The 24,763-nt window shown below is 39.5% G+C and overlaps 1 protein-coding gene across 5 annotated transcripts in view; it reads right to left on the bottom strand.

Annotated features, from left to right (window-relative positions):
* adgrb2 (adhesion G protein-coupled receptor B2) overlaps positions 1-24,763 on the bottom strand; it is a 203,265-nt gene that overhangs the window by 141,717 nt on the left and 36,785 nt on the right. For all 5 annotated transcript variants that reach the window (XM_067611336.1, XM_067611338.1, XM_067611337.1 and 2 more), the window contains exon 2: positions 4,762-5,665. In XM_067611336.1, the coding sequence (XP_067467437.1) occupies positions 4,762-5,650 (889 nt within the window). In that variant the 5' untranslated portion in view covers positions 5,651-5,665. The remainder of the gene's footprint in view (positions 1-4,761; positions 5,666-24,763) is intronic.

Below are 24,763 nucleotides of genomic sequence, written 5' to 3'. Positions count from 1 at the left end.
AGGAGCTCCGTATCTCGGCCCAGATCACGGCTTGGACCCCTTACGCCCTTTAGTTCTCTATAACCAGGGGAAAGTCATCCATCATACATCGTGGTGACATATTCAGCACTATGCAAGGAGTGCTGTGGAGGGCACCTTTATGTCCTCACATAAGCACATATATTTGATCTTTCTTTGATCCATCCCTATACTATAAAACTACAGGCTACAGCAGGATATATAGTAAGTTACCCGTATCCCTGAGATCATGCAGTACAGATACTGCAGGTGCATTTCTTTCTGATCTTGTGCTTATATCTTTCTGAAACAGTGGTTAGTGGGTGCTTTGATCCTGAGTATCTTAATATAACCAAACCCCACTATGAGCCACTCTTCACTGGTTGCACATCAAATATTCAATCAATGTCAACAAAGCTATCTCTCATTCTAAATTGAAAGCCTGAGAGTACTGTGTATTTGTAGAGAGAATACTGTGTTTCACGCTGTGTCTTTACTGCAACGTTAGTTGGACTATGAATTAGACCCCTTTTAATACTTTTTAATTCTGGTCTCATTCTATGGTTGTGTATTTTTCCCCATCTTTTTCTATGTATATGCTCCTCTAGGCATTTATGTTTTTTTGTTTTCAGAAAGTCACATAAAAATGTATTAAAAAAAATGAATAATCCAGAATTACCTTATTCAGTTGTGTAAAAGGAGCTTAGGGTAGCTTCACTGTTTGTTTGTCTGTCTCTGTTTTGTCAGAAGGAACATGTAAGACGAGCATTGTCATAGTTTTACAGTTATAAATACTAGCTGCGTGTGTGAATCAGTGGGGTAATTTTTTTCTGGCAAAACACATACAGAGTTTGGCAGGAAATCAACCACCAGCTGAATTCTGTGTCACTGGTTTATTTGGGCTGACAGAACACCAAGGTTTTTTTTTTGTAGAGAGAGAGAGAGAGAGAGAGAGTGAAAACGCACCACGGATGGAAATGTGACCGTGATGAGGAGAAGAAAATGAATGAAAATGAGAAGGTGATACACAGCGGTGTGTTTGTTTTTGCTTCAAACACGTCTCATGTCAGTTATGATGTATGTCTAGAGCTGTTGGGGGGAGGTAGGTTGTTGATTGACAGGAGAACTAGGGAATCAGAGGTTGTTGTTTTTTTTTTCTTTCTATCAGACCTGACATTCAGGCACACATCACCTCACAGGTTCAAAACCTGAATGCCTGTGTGTGTGTTTGTGTGCAGGCATGCATGTGTAATTGTGATTTCATGTGGTTTCTATGACTTGCATCATATCATGGCGGGGATGTCACAAAAATGCTGGATTTTACATGGTTAAGAATTCAGCCATAACGCTCTTGACTGTACATAGACGTGCTGCATGTTTGTGTTTTTGAATTGCAGGTCATTGCCTCTACTATCATTCAATCAGTGTTTCTTGAACCTGTCAGGCCACTGGGGTGTTTAAAGTTTATGTGTTCGTGTCCATCCTCTTCTTCTTCTTCTTAGTAGCAGTTGTAATAGCAGTATTTTTATGTATGAGTTTGGCAGTTTGTTAAATTATGCGTATATGATGTCTTTTTGTGCTAAATAAAAGCAGGAATACTGGAGACACCTGTACTAGGTAGGAAAGTAGGAAAAAAATAGCAAACTTGTTTTATATGGCATAATACAGCTTACTCTGCCCTTTAATACTCAATTTATATGGAAATGAGATAATATTTGTTTAAATGTATTTTACATAGATATGTGGTTTAAATCTGTTCAGTGTCATGAAGTAATACATTCACAGACTTGATAGACAAAGACCCAAGACCTCTTTCTAAAATAAAAAAATATACAGATCGCAAATATATTGAAATGTAAAGACTCCACAGAGCAAATCTTCATTAGGATGTGTACTTTAAAAAAAAAAAACTATTTCTGTCTCCTCTAACTGAGAGGATGAAGGACAAACAGGTTTCTGCACTAAATACTCTTCATTATTGACAGATACCACCCAGACATGAAAAATAGATTCCTTGCAGGTCACCTAATGCCATGCAAAGTATAATTTGGTCACTGTGCCTGTCATGTCCATAATAAAGATACAGTATGCTCATAGAAGAAAAAAAAAAAAAAGAAAATCCTCTCTCAGCTTCAGGCAGAGAGACCAGCTGAGAGTTTGCCAATACAGAAATAATAGAAATGAGCTTTGTGAAGGTCAGTGTAATAGACTACTGTCCATCACAAGATAAAAACTGTGCTGAATGTTGTCCTTTTTATTACATTCTATACCGTTTTTCAGGCTAAAACACCTGTGAGATACCATTAAGGTTAATTATTTGCTCATTGCTGTTTGTGTAAATTAATTACAGATAATTAAAATAATTGTCAGAAAACTAGCTTGGTGAAACAGTGTTAATATTGATTTTTGAGAGAAAGACAGACGTGATGTTCAGTTTACATTTGGTACATCAGTTTAACGATAACCGTCAACATATGTGCGGAGGAATGGACACGTTATTTTGAGCAACCGTTTTTCTATTTTCTTTTTGTCGCTTTCCTGTTCATTCGAAATGTCCAAGATCAATCAGAACAATGGTTAGCCTCCACCACAAGCAAAGCACTGCATTTCAAGGATAAATGAGCAAAGTTCCCTGGCTGAATAGTGTCTCAAGCAGTCTGACCTTGAGAAGTGAATGTATTCTGTTGAAGGGCATCCGCAAACATTCCAAAACAGAAGAGGACAATTTGTTCAGTTTGTTCAATATGTAGCAAATCAATATAACAAAGTGGTAGTTTTTTTCTTTACAACAATATAGGTGTTTTATTTTTCAGTGAAAAAAGTGTTTTTCAAAGTAAAGGGCAGGACAGTAGATGCAGATAAGAAATAGTGGGAAAGAAAGCAGGATGACATGCAACAAATTCCCAAGCCAAAATAAAAAATGAGGACTTTGAGATTACGTAATATGCATTTTAGATCACTAGGGTGCATGAGTACACCCCAAACAAATAGTTATTTAATTCCAAAGGTGAGCACATACATATATTTTTGTGAAGGCATTTTCTAGAGGTGAGTAATGAGAAAGCCGGGGTTCAGAGTCAAAAAACGTGAGAGAAGATTTAGAGTGAAGAAGACATAGAGGAAGACAGAGATGAGGGAGGAGAAAACAAACATTCCAGCTTTGTTTTCAAGTGTCTCTGACTCAGCGAGGGTGTTCGTGTTTGTCTTTTAGTTGATGGAGATAGGGGACAGGAGAGAAACAAGGATTCTGGCTCTTGCTCTGACAGCTCGATGTTGGGTTTACAGTAATTCCGATATTTTAGGGTAATTAGGACGTCTGGGAATTGTTCGGTAGAGAAAAGCTTTCCCACATTTCTCCAGGCTGTCTTCTCATCAAGAGCTATCCGTGGTTCACAGCGCTCTCTATGAGCGGGGATGAGATCTCTCATAGAGTGACCGGCCGCTAACCAATATGCGCTCAACATCAGCGTCTTTGAGGTGTGATGCAGAAAAAAAGCCAAACGGAGCTTCCAGGTATCTGGCATAAGTTTAATATCACCCCGGAGCTTGGCATCGATTTACAGAGCGGCGCTGTCCGTTTGGCTTTCGTCTTAAGCAACAGTACATCAGACCGAGTCGAACTGGTTAAAAGACTCTTTCTTCCTCTCTCCTCCTACACCACGGTCTCTTTTCCCTGTCCCTTCATTTCTCCCACTCTAACTTTATTAGATGATAAAATCCCCCAGTGATTGAGTGCAGAGCAATAACCTTCCCGTCAGCAAGGTAAGATTCTCCCCAGAGCTCTGAGTATGTGTGTTAGAGTGTTGTTGAAGTCTTGCAATAAGAGTAACTGGCTTCTAATAATTACTGCTCATTTTGAAAACATGCCTATGATCCACCTAAAGGAAAATTATTATGTAATTATCTGCACGATACCACAGTGATTCATAGTATATCTCCATGCATGTCATTGTTCTGATTTGATTACATTAAAGGAACAATCCACCAGATTAATGCAGATGCACACATGCATACATATTCCCATGAGTCTTGTGTGCAAAGGGATTGTCTGCTTCGTGGTCAATCCACTGATGTATGACCGACCATGCGCACGCGTGTGTGTGTGCGCACAAGTGTCCAATCTGATCTTGTCCCTAACATTGTCAACAGATGGTTTCACACACACAGACATACACACACCATATTGTGCAGCATGAATAGAGCGGAGTGCTTGGAACCACACCTCTTGGCCACATGGGGGAATCTCTAAAATATAGATCAGACGGCTGAATTTTCTGACAGACATTTACAAATCTTTTGATGGAAGGTTTAAAAGGCCCCCCTTTGAACTGCTTCATTTTTTAGTTAAAGGCCAACATGCCAAAAGACAAAATTCAAATAATAAATTCTCTGTTAAGCAGAAGCATTCGAACTCCCTAAGGTGATTTCAAAGGCCAGGATAACAAGACAAACTTTTCTTGTCTATTTGCCACTCCAAGCTTGGTATACAAATAAACTGAATGCAAAATGACAAGTATAAGAAATAGCAGTAGACCAACTGAATGTCAGCTGAATTTAACACAACTGCCTTTATGTGCAGGATGGATTTTCTGGTGGTTATGTTGTATAGGGTGCAGGGAATGCATGAAAATGAACTGTTTGAGTTGCAGGGCATGAGTAATATTCTCAGTGCAGAAATGTGTTCTCATGTGTAATGCATTGAAAATCGCAAAAAAAGCAGCCCTGAAATGCAGACGCATTATCTGAGAAGAAACATAATCTTACCTTGTCGGACATCTCTGGGTGCTATGGCGATTGCATCATTGGAATGCAGCTCAGTGACGCAGCAGTCATCGGGAACCAGCGAACCGTTGCTGAAACTGTGAGGTGTCTCCGGGAGCAACGGGATAGGTGGTGCCATGATGTTATGATTAGGACAGATACAGCCTGTTTGGGTCATCCCGCAACCATCGCCGTTGGAAACCTCCTGGCCTCCATGGTCACCTGTTCGTAAACACTCCTCAAACCATCGGCAGAGCACGCCACAGGTAAACTGACTGGAGTTCTCGTTGTTAATGAGTAACACCTCTACTAGTCTCAGCTCCAGCAATTCCTTGGATACCTGAGGCTCATCTGCAGCTGGATGTCTTGTTAGACATAGTTGGACAAAGTTCTTATCAAACTGTAGGAAGGAGTAAGGTTCATCTGAGTTGGACTGGCTGCCACAGAGATTAATGACTTCCTGATCCCTGGTGGCTGCCGTCTGTAAGTGAAGGGGACAGCTTTGATTAGCCAGGTGGTGGTCGAGGGAGAGGAGCATGGGGGAGTGTGTCCGACAGATGGTAGGGTGGCGGGTAAAGCGGAGGTAGAGGGAGTACTTGGTGGGATCAGGGTTTTCCAGGGACCAGGAACAGCCCGGCGCCCTGGAGGGAAAAAGCTCCCTTAGGGAGAAAGAGCCATAGAGCACCCCAGCTACCAAGCTGGAGCACGGTGAGGAGATGGGCGAGGGGGCCCCCTCTGCCCCGGTGCTGGGGACGCCATTGGCAGCCCCATAGGCAGCCTCAGCCAGGGCAGAGAGAGGAGCTAGAGCGAGGGCAGACACGGCAGCCAGGGCCCCAACCACAGCCAGGAGAGAGGACAGCACAGACAGACACACCCCACCAGCAGTGTTCATCCTATGACATTCGTCCTGCAGGGGAGGAGAGAAAAGAGAGAAGGATGGAGGAGAGAGGGGGATTTCTACATTAGACACATCAGGGCATATCTTCACTGACAACCTGACAGAACCAACATGACATGGAAAAAAGAAGAATTCATCAATATTCCTGTTCAAGTCTTGAATCATGTCTGGTTGGAAATATTTCCGGACAGACATTTGTCTCGTCTCAGATTATAACATAACCAAGTTTACGGCAGCAGTTCTCATGAAGTTCTTCTTCACATGCGCACATAAACATGTGGACTGTCAAGAAGACAAACACATCCCTGCTGGGCTGGATTAAAAAGGTTGATGACTTGGCTGTTGAGACATGCACTGTGGGGTCTGCTCTACCCGTTCCTGCTGATATGTGCACAAAAACACACAGGTACTTGCACACACATAAGCAAACACACATACACACACACACACACACCATCGCCTGCTGAGCAGCTTCCCCAAGGCTCTGGCAAACTATTACCATCACCAACACAGTGAGGGTCCGCCAACAGCTTGATTTTGACTCACATAATACACACACACACACACACAGCTGAAAAAAAGACCCAACATATACAGCATTTATAGTGTTTTAGTATTTCGCTTGAAACTACTTCAATATCCACTACATTTTTGTACATCCCCGTGTGTCTGCTTCATCACCCGAGACTTTCAAGTGGTTCTGCATAAATGCAGTTTGAGGAGGATGTGTGGGAGATGGGAAATGTTCGCACTGCTGTACCAGTAACCTTACAACATAATACCCAGACAACTTTCTCTGAAATTTCACTCAGCTCTCTATAATATTGCTACGCCCTGAAATTCAACAAAAGCCTCTCTGCAACATATAATTAAGCAATAGACAACTTTACACTGTAATACAAGAAAAATCTGGCAAAACTTTACAACTACTGCACACTACCACAAAAGAAAAAGCTGATGAATGCAAAGACTTGTGTCAGAGCATAATATAAGACATATACAGCAGTTGGGTAATTGTATAGAAGGCTATGATTTGATGTGACAGTTGATGAACATTGCTGACCTTCATGCATTGATTTTTTTTTCCATTACAAAATACCACAAGATGCATCTTCTTCTTCTTCTGGCTCACATAGTGTAAGAGCATCAGCCTGACATATCCTGAGTATCAGTGTGGCCTGATGGTAGCTAGTTGTTTTTTATTTAGGTCTGTGCTTAAGAGCTAAGGATGTCAGAAATTGAGATCATTTCCAATGTCTAATGTCATGTTTTAAATATTTATACTTTGAAACAAGCTCACTGACAATGAACATGCTCATTGTGTGTGCATGCCTGTTTATTTGCATATATTGGTCTTCCTGGTACAGTAGCACCAAGCAAGGTTACTAAACATGTGATGCAACTGCAAATGCCTCTATATGAAGCATGTGTGCGCTTTTAGAGCAAGTACTCTACTTCCCTTAGGCCCCGGTTAATGAAACACAGCAGTAGTCTGTACTTCACAGGATTTATGTAAGTCTGTTAACGCTCTCCAGCATTGGACATATAGTCCAAAAGGGCCTGGGTAAGAGGCTAAGAACTGTGCTTACTTCACCGTGTCAAGAGGTGACCCCACAGGGGTCGGACAGTAAGAGCCACTTGGGCTTGTACAAGGGAGCTGTTAATGAGAGTCAGAAACACATGAAAGGCAGACTGATGATTGGGGGGTTTTAACAGAACAGGAGAGATGGAGGAGATGTTGGAGGGAGAAGTGCAGTAGTGTTATAAGCAGTTATACAGGAATTATGAAAATATGTGCAAAATTTACATCATTCACCATGACAAATAAACAATCTCCTTTAGGTTTTAGGCTTCCTGCTGATACTAACTCAGAGTGATGTACAATGCATAACATGGTTTGCTGTCATGCTCAAGGACAATTCACCTACACATTTTCTTTTTCTTTTTTTTTTTTGATGGACACAGATTGGGTTTCGTAGAGTTTGAAATCTGTTAGCCTGAGGTCATGGTAAGATCTCTATAACTAGCAGTTTACCCTGCAGTGCAGAATAAATAGCAGAATAGATGTGGAAAGAGTGCTGGAATATTTTACAGAACTACAGCGCTACATATTTAGCAATAAGAGCGAAAATGTTGCTTTAAGCCGAATATTCAAAAGAGCATTTTAAAACTTGAGTTTCTGTTTCTTTTTTAAGCAAGCTGAGTCATGTTGTTAAAGCAGAATCACTTGATAGAAAAAAGACACGCAAACATAAGATATGTGCACCTACACACACTACAAAAAATACACATTAGACACCAGAACACACTACATAAAAGCATATTGTTCTTTTCACTCATCAGACAGTGTTTACTGTGGAAGGAGCTGGTAGTAGTGTGTGACAAGTAACTAATCTCCTGACCTGGAAATGTATTTTTCCTGGTTTCTGATCATTTTTCCTTTATCTTCCTCTTTTGTCACTGTTTAGACTGGGGTTTCCTATACACAGGGTTCTCAACTGAGATTTTTCACTCGGAACAGGTGACATAAAAGTGCTTTTAAACAGTGCTGTCTCTGGTTGCGATGACACTTTGATAAATGCATGGCACAGTTGGGCCAAGGGAAGGCTAATGTAGCATGTTGTGAAATATGCTCAAGGACATCATGCTTTCTGGCATATTATAGACACCGCCACTTGAACACGCTCTCGTACTTTCAAACAAATATGGCTTGATACCTGTATAACATCCATACAAACTCCAGCGCAACCAGTGACACATATCTTACTAACTATGTGTCGCTGAACTGTTAAATCCAGAAATTGCGTGTGAATTTGAAGCAATATTCTGTAGTATAGGACATGACATTTCTACTTCCCCACTAGAACTGAGCTGAAATGGGAGATGCCTACCAATAAAAGATGACATATTTATGCTTTAAAACAAATATTACTTTGTATTTCTTATTTCATTGTACAAAGAACAAAAGTTTATCTTGTCGCAGACCTGAAGAGTCAAGATAGATAGCATTATATGCCAAACCATGCATAGGTAAAACCTTACGCATATTTTACGGATGAAAAGAAGTCAAAAGCGTTAAGCAAATTGTTTTTGGGACAATGAACAATGAATATTCATAGACCCACAGTCTGTGCAAGAGTAGGCCCTAAGTGCTGTCTTCATGAGGCCATTCTGTCCCACTTCACTCTAAAACAGCACTTTACTGTGGGCACCCATAAATATTCATTAGCTTTGATGTCTTCCTTCCCCCTTCCACCTTGACATTAATGTTATCACCATGGATGGCAAAATATGTATATCCTTCACTCCCCGTCTCTCTTTCCTCTCCCTCTCGGCTCTCCTCTTCATTCTTTAATGCAGTCAAGTGACAATATGACTCATTTGATTATTGTCGTCACTGTCATGCAAAACAGAATAGTGCTGAAACGCCAAAGTTTCTAAATAATGAAATACAGCTGTGCTAAAAGTAACACTGTCCTTGAGATTATGTTACCAAAACTTTAGCATAGCATCAAATTATCATGTCTGCTCAAAACTATCTGTGTCTCTTGTGTATTAGAGTTATAGTTCCACACATACACAGAAAAATGTTGCAAAACTTTGTTACAAGACAAAAAGCCTCGGTTTTCGGTGAAACAATAAAAAATAAAGTCCTTTTGCATGACCTTACTCTGCTCTACATTTATACAGCATTCAAAAAGACTCTGAAATAAATGGATGTATATCTATTTGTCCTCCACAGTGGGACACTGTACTTTGTCCCTGATGGTAAAAGGAAATAGGAGCTAACACCAATTATATTATGCTCCATGCGCTCCATGGAAGCCCCCTAATCTTGGTTCAGACACAGCTTTAGCAGTAGCTGCATTGAAATGCCACTGCAACATACTGTGAAAGCACAAAGAGACACACTGGGAATGACTGAATTATAAAATACCCACAGACTCAGAGTCCACATTAACTACCTAATGCTTGTCTGTAACTTGTTTATTAAACTCATAACTTATCACTGGAGGTTAAGACTGACCTTGCCAAAAAAAAAAAAAAAAATGAATTCCTTCTTTCGTTTCTTTTTTGTTTGTGTTGTCAATTAAGGTCTTATCACTCCAGTCAATAAGGTAAGAAAACTTTTGGTAGAAAAGGGTCTTTCAGAATAAGAAAATACGAAATGAGTAACGAGAAAGTCTTAAAAAATCGTTAGAAATCAAACTTTTCCCATATAGACTTTTTCCAACAGAGACATGTATAACCAACGGATCCATCATGCCTGAGGTTCTTATTGGCAAAGCCTCAAACCTCAATCATTTGAGCTTGGGTAGTGAGTTTACATGAAAAGCTCCTTATCACACTCTCCAATATACAGCAGGCACTCCTGCTTGCACACAGTAATCATGTTGTAAAGGGTTTATCTGGTCTTAAAGCATGGTCATCTGACAACAAAGTCAAACCTGGTTTGGGAAACTCTTGTGGTCTAGGGGTTTAAGGCCGGGGACCTTTGTTGCATATCGTTCCCCAACTCTCTCTCTTTCCCCTCACTTCCTGTCAGTTCTCTACTGTACTCTCAAGTGAAGTTTCCCCAGAAAAACAACTTAAACCTCTAATAACTGTTTTTTTTTTTTGCCACTTGGAGATGGCTGAAACGAGCTGTGAGCAACACTGACATATTATCCTCTTTAAGTTGGCAAACTTGTTAGCAAACAGCCGCCTTTTTACACATCTAGAAGATGCCAAGTAAGCAACATACAGTGTTATTAGCTTTCTCACTGAAAACAGTTGCCTGCTGTGCCCAAAAACAACGGTGACAGCAATGAGTGAACCAAAGCAGTAAAGTTGCAAAACTTAGAAAACTAAAACAATAAGCTGAAACTATATATAACTGCTACTATAATTGCAGTCAATGGATAATTCTCCTAACACTAACAGTGTGACTCTGTGGGTTCGTCATACAAGCGACTGCTTACACATTACACATAGTCATTTGATTGATTGTCATCATTTAAAGTTGTACCTGGCTGAACTTGCGCAAAGTTATCCAACGACGCACTGTGTCGGGCCAATTGAATACATGCAAGCGCCACTCCTGATAGATTTCTTTAACGTGAACAACATATTTCTCATGTATACCTCGGCAACAGAGGATGAAATTATTGCCACCGTGATAACTTTCCAGAGCTTCCACATTTGGCTGCATGAAATGAAAACATCAAAGAGAAAACCAGCAAGCGTTGTGGATTTCATAGACACATGATTCAATTACTCTGGAATTAATAGAAGTAAAGTGGAAAATTCCAGTAAACTTTTTTGTTCTTGTAGAATAATAGAGTGGAATAGCTTGTGGGCACCAGACTTAACAATATCCCTGGATAGGGTGCTTCTGTTTTGGGGAATACATTTCAGAAGGGTTGCAATGGAGAATCATGACATCCGCTCTTATCTCCGTCTCTCTTTCTCTGCCCCCACCCTAATCTCTCATTCTTAGTACAGACATTTAAGTGCACTGTTGTAGAGAATGGTATTGTCTGATTTATTGATGGAGAGTATTTCACTCATTTGCAGCCCTCAGTGGAGATTAGCATGTGGCCCGTGTATGAGCTCACATGCCAACTAACCCCCCCCCCCCCCCCCCCAAAAAAAATTAAATAGATAAATAAATTAATACATGTGCAGCGATGGTTCTAAAGACACAAACATGTCTTTCATTTATTACAGTATTTACTAAAACAAATCTTATTACATTTGCAATATATGATATCATATATATGTCTATCAGATGTGAAGGTGAGTCAGCAGGATCAGCTGAAAGTGGCTCATCTGTCTCAGCTGCAGCAGGTGTGCACAGAGGAGGCTGTATCTGGTGCTTCTGCAGGGCACATAATACACTTATTACACTTATTCTCACCTCATGTCAACACAAGCATCACACATGAACACAGGTCATAGTATAATCTTTTATAGGGAATTTACTTGAATCAACTGATTGGGACAAATATATGTAGACAATTTCAGTTGTACAAATGAGGTGACTATAAAACAAGATGTCAAACTGTGCCTATGTTTCTTCTCATGTATTGACACACCTGAGAAAAGTGACAAGGTGGAATCTGTGGTCAGTGTTGTGCTCTCATCATCAGAGGATGTAGCCAACTGTTGAGAGACAGAGGAAACAAGAATAAGTTCATTGATTAGATTGTATATAGCATTATATGTAGTATTTACATTAGATTATTTACCATCAGAAATGTCTAAATTGACATGTTGCACTCACTCACCTTGTGACAGATGGTGTCACATTGTAGATATTTTAAAAGTGTATTTGAAATTATATAAAAGACAATGAGGTTAGATAATATATATAGCTAACCACATTGTCTGTTATACAAAAAGCTTACATCAACATTAGATACTGAGTGCATGCTCGCTAGCTAACCTAGTTAGCTAGTGCTTTCCAATGTAGTTTAGCTAACAATAGCAGCTAACTACATTAAGAGCTAGCTAGCTACATAACAAAACTTAAGAAAATACATACCTTTATTTTTGGCAGCTTCTCCCCTCCTTTTTTTTTGTTTTCCTGACCTGCTCCCCCGATGGCTTTTTTCTTTTCATCTTGAAATGCACTTCTCTGGCTCTTCAAGTCCCCTCACACTCCACTTGCTCAGCCCTGAGCCTTCATTTTAAGTGAGGAGTAGACAAGATGTAACTTGACATTATATAATTAACATCACATGTTGTGTAACCCCCCCCCAAAAAAAAAAACCCCAAAAAACTACCAATGCCATGAAGGGCGCCAGTGGGTCTTATAGGGGTGCTGGGAGCATAGTAACCACTGCTTGTCCATGGTTCTGGCCCATAGTGAAATTGGCGTGTTATATCACCAGCCCGCAGGTATTAGATGGTGCCCTAGGCGGTTGCCTATAGCCAGGGCTGGGTCTGGTTCAACTTCTTCCAGTGTGAAGTAATTGCTAGCTTGTACAACTATGCTTTCACAGTAGCTTCCCCAACACTGCCCATCTGAATGCTAACATGATATTATCAAAGACTGTATCCTCATCCCAAGTGTTTGGACTTTCTCTCTACCACTGATTAAGTCATGAAACGTTCCTCTTTCTCTCTCTGCCTTCGAGCATAAATCCTCAACTCTGCCCCTTCTAATCTTTAGCTTCACCCCCGTAGAAATCTCAGCCTTCTTTAAAGTCAGACATAATTTATTTACCCATATCTACACACATCCATGTCTGCTCCGGTTTAAGTCTTTTATCTTGATAAGATCTTTTGGCTGTAAACCAATATGAAGAACCAATGTTGTTCAACTGATTTAGGCCGGTTGACATTTTAGAAGTCTGTATTCTGTTTGTCCTTTTATCAAGCTCACTCCAGCACACCATCAAGTCAGAGCTTTTCACTTTGCCTTATCAGTTATTCACAAATGGCAGTCAAGCTGAGAGGATCTCATGCTGTGAAAAGAGACAGCGGTACTAAACCCCTCGATCACAGAAAAGGGCATTTTGTCTTCCGGCTATGGCATACACCACACACACACATATACATACACACACACACACACACACACACAAATACACCAATGCACTCATACATATTCATACATTCATGTCAGCTTGACATGTGACACATGTGCTGATGGAAGAACAAGGCGGAAACCATTATTGTGTGATGAAATTGAGTAGTGAATTAATTACGCATTTTTAAATCAGGTAGACAAGTGGGTCAACAGATGACGTACAGACATTAAAAGGAACAAAATCCACTCTGTGACACTTAAACACTTTCCAAAATATGTGATGGCAGATTGGGTCGACTACAGTGGAGTTAAAATGCAAAACTACCAATCAACATTACTGTATACTTATGCTTAAGCAACATAGGCAGCCATAGCCCTGAATACAATGTATATTGTATTACATATAGGCTTAATATAATGCTCTCTTTTTCTGAAGTGTGTTATAGTCGAAGAAGAGTCTGTGTGTTGATGTCCCCTCCCACTTAGGGATGGGGACAAAACTGATTCCTATAAAAATTGTGATTAAATCCTCTACTATTCCAAATATCATTTTTTGAACATCATTACAGAAGAAACAGGCTGGAACTTAACCGTGAGGGCACAGAAGGTGTATAACACACATACATGCACTAAAGTTAAGAAAAAGTTCACTAAAAGTTAAGTTTGCAGTTTGGATTTAATAACATCATAATTACATAAAGGCTACACAAAGCCTTGTTCATCAGACAGTGACTTCCGATGAGACAAATTAGCCTAACTGCCTGCTATTATTCATATTGCAATTCAGCAAACTAAGGACCCAACTGAATAGTTTAGCACACAGTGCACTAGAGTAAAAGTCTGAAACTTCTATTTATTGAACTGAAAACCAAGAATCAATTTACATCAAACTGTGACACTAACCCCTATTATCACTCTCCCCAGAAGTGCATGTGGAGTACAGATGCAGATCTGTTCTCTGAGGTTTGTCTGACATCTCTCTTGTAAATGTAAATGTAGGAGGAATTCTAAAGAGAGAAGACGCAGGTTAAAGGTAGCCCAAGAGGAGTGTCAACACAACTCCTCATAAAATAGGCTCACTTGTTTTATTTCACATTTAAAAAAATAAAAAAAAGATGATGTCTTCCTGTGTGCACTCAAGGTTTTTTTTCCCTTTAATGGCTTGAGCTTCTGAATGAAGAAATGAAAGATAAAAAGATGTTAAGAAGGGGTCAAGTAAGTGAGGAAGAAAGTAGTAATGGATGCAAGAAGTAGCAAGACATTAAAAGGATTAAAGTTTAAAAAAATGATGAGAAGAGAGAAGGTTGAAAAGCAGAAAAAAATCAATGAATGATGAAAAATGACCTTCAAGAAAGTTACAACATAAAGAAGACAAAAGGAATGGAAACGGACAAATGGAAAGTGACTTTTCATGATCAGTGACTTCATAACTGCAATTTCCACCCATACGAGATCCATAACATCTGTAATCAGCGGCAAAAAGAAACAGACAGTATAAGCTATGAATATGAGCGCTGATTAAACAGCATGGAAATGAGCACCATGACTGCCAACGCTATCAGGAAGCTATTTTCTGGGAGATTATAAAACCCAGTAACAACTGTTAACTTGATGCATATCATTCTGTATATCAGCTCTGTATTCTACTGCACCGTTTGTATCATTATCCATACTAAATAAACAAACAAAAGAAATGACAATGCCATTAGTCCTCTGATATTGTGGTAAAATTTCATTGACATGTCATTTCACAATGCTCGAAGAAAATAACACATCATTTATCAGCCTCTACGCTAATACATTTACACTCACGACAAAAGCATTTTTCAATATATTCAATGAGAAAACATTTAGGCTAATTATTAGATGGTCTCATAGTCTTTAAAAAGAATTTACTAGCATGTTACATTTATTCAATATGTTCCAAATATGAACTTCAATATCGATCCCTGTTGCATTCACAGAGCGATATTGATAATGATGCCCATTAATTTCACATGACTGCCTCAATGATTGTTGGAGATGAAGACAAGCAAATGGATGGAGAGGAAATTGGCTTGCAGGGAGGGGGGTTTGTTTAACAAATACCACAAAAGACAATGTCCCATGTAAATATGTCTATACACACTACTATATACTAGTTGTTATTATAAAGACTTACCAAAGGCTTATAATGAACGGGATATACAATAAAAACCTCATGCTCTAAGTGAAGGAATAAGTAATGGATATATAATGAGGTTTAAGTATTATTTTTCCCAGAGCATATGGTTTGATGAAAATTAAACAAACAAAACATTTTAAAAAATGTATGAAAGGAAGTATTGCCAAAAACCAAGACTGAAAAGCCCACTCACAATCATACATGTCATACTCAGATAATATCCAGATATCCACTTAATACTAAGTTTAAACCTGGAATGGAGAATTTCTATAGAATACGAATGTGCAAAATTCAGTTTGTCAAGCAGTTCTACCTCAACAGATTACACTCAGAGTGCTCAGTAGGCTCTTTTTGCTTTGCTCCTTGTCCAATGACTTAAGAGCGTGTATTCAGTATGTTTATACCCCTGTAATATTGGAGACGTGCGTATGACACGAGTCTACTAAACACCTATTCAAACCATGTTGAACCTATTCATATGTGACTGCTGTCACAGGGTAATCTCTGGTTGTCAGCATTAGCAGAGGCTCAAGTCTGCAGTGTAGTTTCATACGCTGAAAAAAACATGTACCACACAGGATGACATTACATAATTACCAAATAAAGCTATGTTTCAGTTTGATTTCTTTCCTTCTGTCTGTACTTTACAGACAAATATTTAATTTACAATGAGACTACATTAGTGACGCCATGATTATGGTTATGAGACATGAGCCAAACTAAAATAATCAAAGTGCACATCATGTAAATTTTTCCCAAAGATGGTTTCTGTCATTTCTGGTAGTTCTTATCACACTGATGGTTGTTTAAGTGCTCATTTTTCTGATAAGTTTGTTTTTAATTAGTTATTTGTTGATATAAAAAGGGAATGTGGTGTCATGATGGACAGCAGTGACCGCCACTCTCAAACTTCAGTAAAAAACGGTGGGATGGCTGAGGGGGGCATGTGACGTGGGTCGCCATCCCGCCGCCTGACTCTACTGCGAAGACTCTAGCTCCAAATGACGTCACACAAGCAAGATGGCAGCTCCCGGAAAGGAGATATTTTAGCTTCACTTTTGCATAACGGTAGGAAGTGGAGACGCGTCGTCCATATTTATATACACTGACAGCTAACATGGCTAAATGCTTTAGTTACTCAGATTCTTTCTGCAACACCACAGACAGTATCATGCTGCACACCACTAGGAATGTCCGTGGGTTCACTGATAATTTAATATGTTTTACAGTAATGATGTGGTACTGGTTCTGATAAGGCACCCTTTATAAAGGGTTGTAATTATTGGCTATATTAGCTAATGGTTAATTTACTAAAAGTTTACTAACACTTTATAGATCAGTTATAACCCATTAATAAGAACAACTTTGGGGTGATCAGGTGTTTATTATCTTTCAGTGTGACACTTGCTTTTCTTTTTAGCTAACTCTTTAATTCATCAGGAAGACTCGTCTCATAAAACAGTATGACCTTAAGTATTATCTTTAAAGTAATAATAATAGATTCATTAACATCCATAAAGCAATTGATTACAGCTCAATTAACCTTTTTTAATGTGTGACTTATCAGTGACTTGTATAAGTGGTACTATTGATGCATTCAGATACAACATTAACATTTTGTTAGTCTTTATATGTGCAAATTTACTGATGAAGTGTTTTAGCGGGGCATAAATTTGCAGATGCAGAAGCATGTGTCAGACTTGACCCTGCAAACCCCAACACACCCACTCAGGCATCTTCACACCCTTAACCTTGTTGTCATGGTGGGGGGATGGAGGGGGGTGTGGGGGTGGAACTAAATGTCACCATCTGTTGAGCCTTTGAACAGAATCTGATGTGACACACATGCAGACATAGTCATATTCCACTGAACTGAAAGCGAAGCACACCATCCCTTTGTGCACAAAACACATTGGCATGTGTAAGCACGTATACATCTGCATAAATCTGTGTCTAAGTGTGTGTGTGTGTGTGAGGTGAGGGTGTCCAATAAGGAGTTGGAAAAAGGCCTTGTAGTATTGTGGTGGGCCTGGAGGGAATTTTGGTTTCATTGTAAAAGAGAGAATCGCAGACTGAGGAAGAGGGTGATCGGCTTTCCTCTGCAGCGTATCCGTGCCAACAGATCAGCTTACACCAGCTTTTTCTTTTTTTTTTTCCCTCAAGACAACAGAGATGTATGGTATGGAAGGAGGGAGAGATGAGAGGAAAAATGAGGCGAGGGACGAAGACACAGACAGAATACTTGGATGGAAACTTGGCTCCCATCTAAGTATTCTTTTGCGAATTATTTTTCATAAAGTTAGAAAAGCTCATTTTAAAATGAAGAAATGATAGAATTCCTGAAAATTGCAGCTTATTTAAAGAGGAAATAGTCTTATTTAAAATAAAAAATATGCTAGGAATAGCAAATGAAATCTGTTTGTCAAGTAAATAACAATGATAAGAAATGATTGGCCATGAAATTGGTTTCTGTTTTTTTTTTTTTTGAACAATAGATAAGACATACCGAAATAGCATGTGCTCCACATTCCAGACATGTTTGCTGTTGTTTCCATGAATAAGGTTTCCATTATTGTTATATAGACACTAATTGTTGCCAAGACTTTCTGACAGAAAAGAAAAACTTAAGACAATTCTAAAAAAATATTTCAGTTTTACTCATGGATGTGATTTTTTTTTCTACCTTTTTAAAATGTTTTTTTTTTCTGGTATTAAGGAATCTTGTAAATTACTTTGGCATATGAAAATGCCAACATGCTCTCACTCTCAACTCATCACATACTGAAGCTTGGTCAGAACCCCTTGGCATCACTTTTTAACACTCTGGGTATCCCTTTAGCTTCGATCCATGGTTCAAAACTGTCCTGACTCGCAGTTAAAACTGTTTCAACCTATGGTTAAAAACAGTTTGGAAATGGGAAGCAAACAGTGGTCTCCTGTAGCAAAGTCCAGTTTTTGCCATCTACTTATCCAGCCATCCACCCAACCTGCCACCCCCAAATATGGAAATTTGTCACCTTACATAGACGTCATCATTCTCATGGCGTCTATTTCAGACGTCGTGGAAGAAATCTCTTGGACTACCCTGCACATTGAAAAATGACACTAAAGGGGTATCCAGTGTGTTAAAAAGTGACACCAAGGAGTTCTGACCAAACTTCGGTATGTGATGAGTTGGGAGTGAGGCTGGAAAAATGCGATTTGATTAAAATTCACTTATTACTGTAGTTGGATGGGTAGAGAAGTAGAAAAAAAAAAGAGACTGTCAAAGGAAAAAAAGGTGCTCTGTATTTCAGGTGCAGCAAAGAGGCATCTACAGTGTGTGTCATCAGAATGAATGATCAGAAATGTATTGATCAAAGAGTCCGTACGTGCAACAAAACTTCCCAAATGAGATTTTCATTTCCTCTGCGACATGGTTAGAGGAAAATCTTACAAGAAAATGATTCGTTTTCCAGGCAAAATAATGCAGCAATTGCTTCTCAGCAATGTAAATAAAGACAGCTGCGCATCACCGCTCCAATTTCCCACTGCAAACCTGATCCTGAATTTGATTTGGGACTAAAACATTGAAGACTACCGCGCATCACTTTACATGAAAAGCCAAGTCATCTGAATGGGATGTAGAGGGCATTAAAGAAGCTTTTAAGTTCCAAACTCATTGATTGAGCAGCGAGTGGGCTGCTTGGAGAGATATTCATTAAAAAAAAAAAAAAAAAAAAAGACGATATGTCACACAAAGCAATAGCCTACTTAATGTAATTGTGGCCTCAGGATGAGGGATAAAAAACAGCCAAAGCAAAATTTATTGTCTATGTCAACAGAAATGTTAGAGCTAAAGGGAAAAGGGAAAGATAGTGTGTACGTTTGTGTGTGTGTGTGTGTGTGCATGTTTGACAGGCTGCGCATGTCGTGTCAGACCACGTTTATTTGTCAGTGTGTATTCCTGTATACGTGCAAGTGTGAAGGTGTGTGAACTGATGGAAAAACCATCCATCAGGTAGGCATTTTTCCTCAAAATATCTATGAATAAAGGACACCTGCTTATACAAAAAAAAACAAAAAAAACCCAATATAGAATAAGTGTGAATTGTGTGTGCATGTATGTGTGAGGCAGAGTTGTGTATTTGCTCAGGTGAATGTAAATCATGACCACGGAGTGATGACAGCGTTTCCGACAACTGTGTTCGCATGACGTTACACAAACACACATGCGCTCGCGGTCCTGTGGACATCAGAGAATATTTTAAAACGGGAATATCCTCTGTCCGCTTGCATACGCGTATTACATGAATATATGAATAATAAATGCAATGACATGAGAGCATAATGCGAGAGAAAGCCCATGCTTGTACAACACCAGGAATAAATGTAAATCATGGCTTGCTCGGCTTTGACAGCTTTTTCTTGCAATGTACATGGCTAAAGTGGTGGAATAACTTGTTTATGTTACAACTAATAAGAAACCTATAACTAACTAATGCTGCTCAGTGATCCAAATCAATGGAACACGGAATATGATTCTTAACTATCCAGCTGAGAAGCAGTCAAACTTTATTAATGTGTGAATCTGTGTGTGTGATTGTGGAGGTGGCTGTTGCTGTTATCTTCCTATCTTTTCTCTTTATGTAACATCTCTCCCTCTCTAGCTGCAGTAGAGCAGATCAGGCTCTCCCTCTCTCTTTGAAGTGGTGCCAAGCAGGGTATTTATTTCATTATCTCCCTCTCCTTCTCTATTTCCTCTCCTTGTTTTTAGGGCTCAGTATCAAGGGGAAGACAGGAGTATAGGCAGGGAAAGCTGACACTGCAGGTATAGGCTCCACAACTCCGGACTGTGTGTTTGTGTAAGTGTGTTGTTCGATCGTTATGTGGACCTTGTGTCCTCTAAAGGATGGGAAGATGAGAAAAAGGGCTTTTTTTATCGTGGGGGTTTGGGTTTTGTTGTTTAATTACAGTAGGTCTTGGAGTTATAGGTGTTTGCGCTTGCATGTTTCAAGTAACACACACACACCTATGGGGTTCAGAAACAGCCTGAGGTTTTTGTAGGTGGGGGGACATATTGAATCGGTAAACACAAGCCCATCTACTGAGCATGCTCCAAACCTGTGAGGATCCATCATGTCAGCGAGAACTGCACTGAAACCTTGAAGGGACACCAAGCACCTGCGTGTGTGTGTGTGTGTGTGTGACCTTTCTCCCTGTCTGTTTGACACGTGTCACACCTCAGCTTGGGGTTCAGGGGTTACGGTTGACTGTGTCCTCGGTGAAGCTGCACCGCCCACAGGGTCACAGAGGAGAACTGACCTTTCACACACAGCTATTTACCAGGTGCAAACGTGTGTCTGTGTGTATGTGTGTATGTGTGTATGTGTGTGTGAGTGTTGTCCCATCCTGTATGGTGCAGTATCACTTCAGTGTCTGGTAAATACTCACCATTTTAGCCAGATCACTACGTATATCAATAACAAACATGATGCTAAATAGTATCAGACTTAATTTAATGCCATATATAATTATGTAAATGTTATCCATACATCTTCTCACAACTAATTTTAACAACCAAATATTAATGACCTTAAAGTTATACTTTTTTCACTCAAGTATATCTATTTAAATAGCTACGGGCCACAATTAACACATGACCTGCCTGCGTGTGTACCATACAGATCTGATCATGAAGTGAGTGGGTGATCACAAACTGCACATTAATCATAAATCGGGTAGAGTCTGGATGGTAATGCAGAAATACAAATGATTTTAGATGTTTTGCTGGGTAAAACATACAAAGAAAACTTTCAAAGCGAAGCTCGTTTATCCTCCAGAAAAACATATCAAGTTGGAAAAACAGTAGCCAGCAAAGTAAACAAGACCTGTGTGAGTAACACTTAAAAAGTACATGAATGGCTATTATAGGTAAATGTCATGGTAACAGTCCAATCACTGCAATCACAGACATGTTTAACTGGTGTTTAAGTATTATTTTCTTGAAAGTGTGTTTGTGTCTCTTTTGTGCTCTTTTTTTTTGTTGGTGTAAAACTAGTTAACCTTGCTTTCAACCTTGAGTGTGAAATGGAGAGTAATCTAGCTGGTTTTTTTCTTGGAAAATTGAACTGTATCAAAGCTCTTCAAGTTTTGCGGCACCTTAATGCTGTAAAACACCGTTCTACCCGAAAAACACACGCTGAGTTGGACGTTGCCCCACAAAAGAATGAAAACACTCATCCACTTTAACAACCCATGAACATTCAGTCCATAATTATTGCTGAAATAGTCCCTCAACAACAACAACACCAGTCTCACTATGTAATGATCCAGTCCAACAAACTGCTAAAAAACTGCAAGAAGCAAGTGACATTCAGAAACAATGAGTACGCTACTTCAGAAGAGACAGCTGTGCGTACGGTATACAGCGGTGTTGGCGATGTACATCTTCGGCTCTTTAGTGAATGTCACAGAAGAGAAAAATAGTAAGAAGTAAGAAATCCTGGGAGAAATCAGGGGGAACTGTTTGAAAGACTGCACTGTATTTGTTAGAAAAGGTAATCCCACACTAGAGGAAGCTGGATTTGCCAAAATGAAGTCTAAAACACAAGGTTTGCCAAGCGCATTCTCATTCAAAGACAATTATGGACAAATAAGGATCACAGCCAATACTCTTAAAGATACAAATGGCCAAGTTAAAAGCTTAAACAGTTTTCTAAATTCCTCCGACTATCCCTGTATTATCAGACAGGCGCCAATGTTCAAAAGATATAAGCAGATAAAGTGCAGTTACACAAAGAGATTTGAGGAAGACATCGTGATTGTAATTCTGTTATATGGAAAGCAGTTTTTAAGCATTATGTTGACTTCATTTTGAGCTTTACTTGAAGGGCTTAACTGATTTTGCAGAATATTAACATTAAAAACCAAGATTTTGAAACACTGGTAAAAACTGATGCCAATAATTTTGAACACTTACAAGTTTCACATAACAGATATATGCAGTTTGGAGTATATAATCATGAATTTAGTGTTTTTTTGAATGGATAGATTGCAGACTGTGGGGAACACTGTTTCTTATGGGAGAAAATCAAAAGCTTTTATTTTAGTCACCTCACTGCTTTCAGGTACTGTAAATAAAACTGCGGCGGTTGATTGGTCGGAACATAACAGATGTGAGGGGTGGAGCCGTCATGCTCGTCTAAAGGAGTTACTCGAATTAAATCCGATCAAAACGAGTACTTATAGGTGCACCAGTACTCTCAAATTTCATTTCCATCTTCAAGGTTTCAATTTTGAGTGCAGTTGTGGCTAAAATAGATCCGCCTAAGAGTCCTGACAATGTGATGTAAATGAGAGCCTATTAAAATATTGTGAATTTGACATATCATTGCTGTCAGGTAAAAACCTTGTTATTGCAATTTCGGTTTTCATGTTTTCACTTTTACTGAAGGATTCTGTGCTCGTCTGTGGGTTGAGGAAATAGCCGTTGGGTTTGAGACACCTTTTCAAAACAAATTAATAAATGAAAGAGCTTTTTTTTCTGAGCTCCTGAAAAGCTGACATTTTGGGGTTATGTGGTTTTTTACCCAACAAAAATGATTTGCAAAATCTCTCTAAACAAAAACAAATCTGGTGTTAATGTGTATGTCAGGAGCAGATAGTATTTGGGTTACACTGTCATGTAAGTCGTTTTATTCTGATTCCATAACAACTGCAATATCAGATCCTCCCTTACAAATATTGACAACTGGACCATTGCGATGTCTCCAAGAGTGTTTGATGCAATCGAAGCTAATATATCTTCGTCAGCACTAACAATCTTGCACCTTGACTACAGTCAGTATCTCCACTTACATGCCATGCTGCATCCATCCTCGTCTCCTTCACCAACACTGACTTCATCCCTATCTCTCGTTATCACCCGTCCAGCCCCCCCACATCCCCCTCCTGAATACCACTCACCTCAACTTTCCCTCGTTTTTACCTTCTTTCTCCGGTGTTGATCGTCCTCTCAAAATCTGACAGCTGCCTTCAGGAAAAGGAGGGGGAAAAAAAAAAAAAAAAATTCCCCACCTTCTCCCTTCCAACCTTTTCTCTCGGGTAGGGCTGAGTATACCTCTTCTTTATTTATCCAGACCTGTCTTTCACTGGGATATATTTCTTGTCTGCTTCACTTCTTAACCTCGCGTCATGCACTGACAGATATATAGAGACAGCGGGAGGAGAGGAGACGGGGGGTGGGGGCTATGATGAAAAGAAAGAAAAAAGTTTAAAAAAAAATGTTCCTGTTGTGCATAAAAGCTGTAGATCAGGGGCACAGCCGCTGGATTCAGAGAGGGAAATAAAGGGTCGATTTTGAGTATTAAATCACATAAAATGACACCTGAGTGAGACAAAGCGGTCAAAACAATATATAACTGGAAGGACAATAAGAAAAGGGCAGGTACAGAAGAAGAGACTAATATGAGCCAGACTGATGTCATACACACCTCCCTCTCCACACACACACACACACACCACTCCATGACAACCCCTGAGCATGAAATCTGCCCTGGCACTGGCTGCAGTCTGGCACCATTTTGTCTATTGTCATTGAGGTGTGCAGGTAGATGGATGCTGAGGTCAGAAAAAAATGATCTTTCTTGAGAGACATACGTGTCTTTGCGTGTGTGTGTGTGTGTGTGTGATATAATCTGTGAGTGTCATGAGCAAAGGATGGAAAGATGAAGTGAAAGTGCCAAAGCTGACACGATTTTTCTCTGAAGTACAAGTTTGTGCATGTCTGTGTTAGTGTATATAAAGTATGTGTGGTCTGTGGTAAACAAGAGTGTACTTGGACACAGCGGTGCTTTAAGCTAAATGCTAACATCAGCATGCAAACATTTGCTAATTAGCAATAAAGACAAAGAACAGCTGAGGCTGAAGGGAAGGTCGTTAGTTTTGCAGGTATTTGATCATAAAATGAAGTATTGGGGACATTTAGATTTGACTTAATGATTGCACTAGATGAAAAGTTATGGGATCACCAAACTTATTAGAATTCATCCCGAGAGGCGCATGAATGTCTGTGCTGAATTTCAAGGCAATCCATCCGAGTTGTTATGACATTTCCCCCAAAACCACAAATGTGAACCTCATGCTGGGAAGAGGTAAAATCAGGGGATCACCAAAGTAAATAGGATGCATCGTCCTGGAATCATAATAAGCTGGTGCTACTCAATCTAGATATATTAGATATTTCACTGAATAACTGAAAACATTGACCTGCTGGTGGCACTGAAGGATAAGTCAGAGGATCACAAAATTTAAAAAGCATCATCATATATGGATGAGTGTTTGTACAAACGTTCATGGCAATCCATCCGGTAGTTGTTGAGATATTTCAGTTTGGCCCAAAGTGGTAGACTGACCGACAGACTGATATTGCCAACCTCTGCCCTAA

The sequence above is a fragment of the Thunnus thynnus genome, chromosome 15 (assembly GCF_963924715.1).
Source record: "Thunnus thynnus chromosome 15, fThuThy2.1, whole genome shotgun sequence".
Classification (NCBI taxonomy): domain Eukaryota; kingdom Metazoa; phylum Chordata; class Actinopteri; order Scombriformes; family Scombridae; genus Thunnus; species Thunnus thynnus.
The sequence above is the reverse complement of the archived record's forward strand: the minus strand, read 5'-3'. Positions and strand labels throughout refer to the sequence as shown.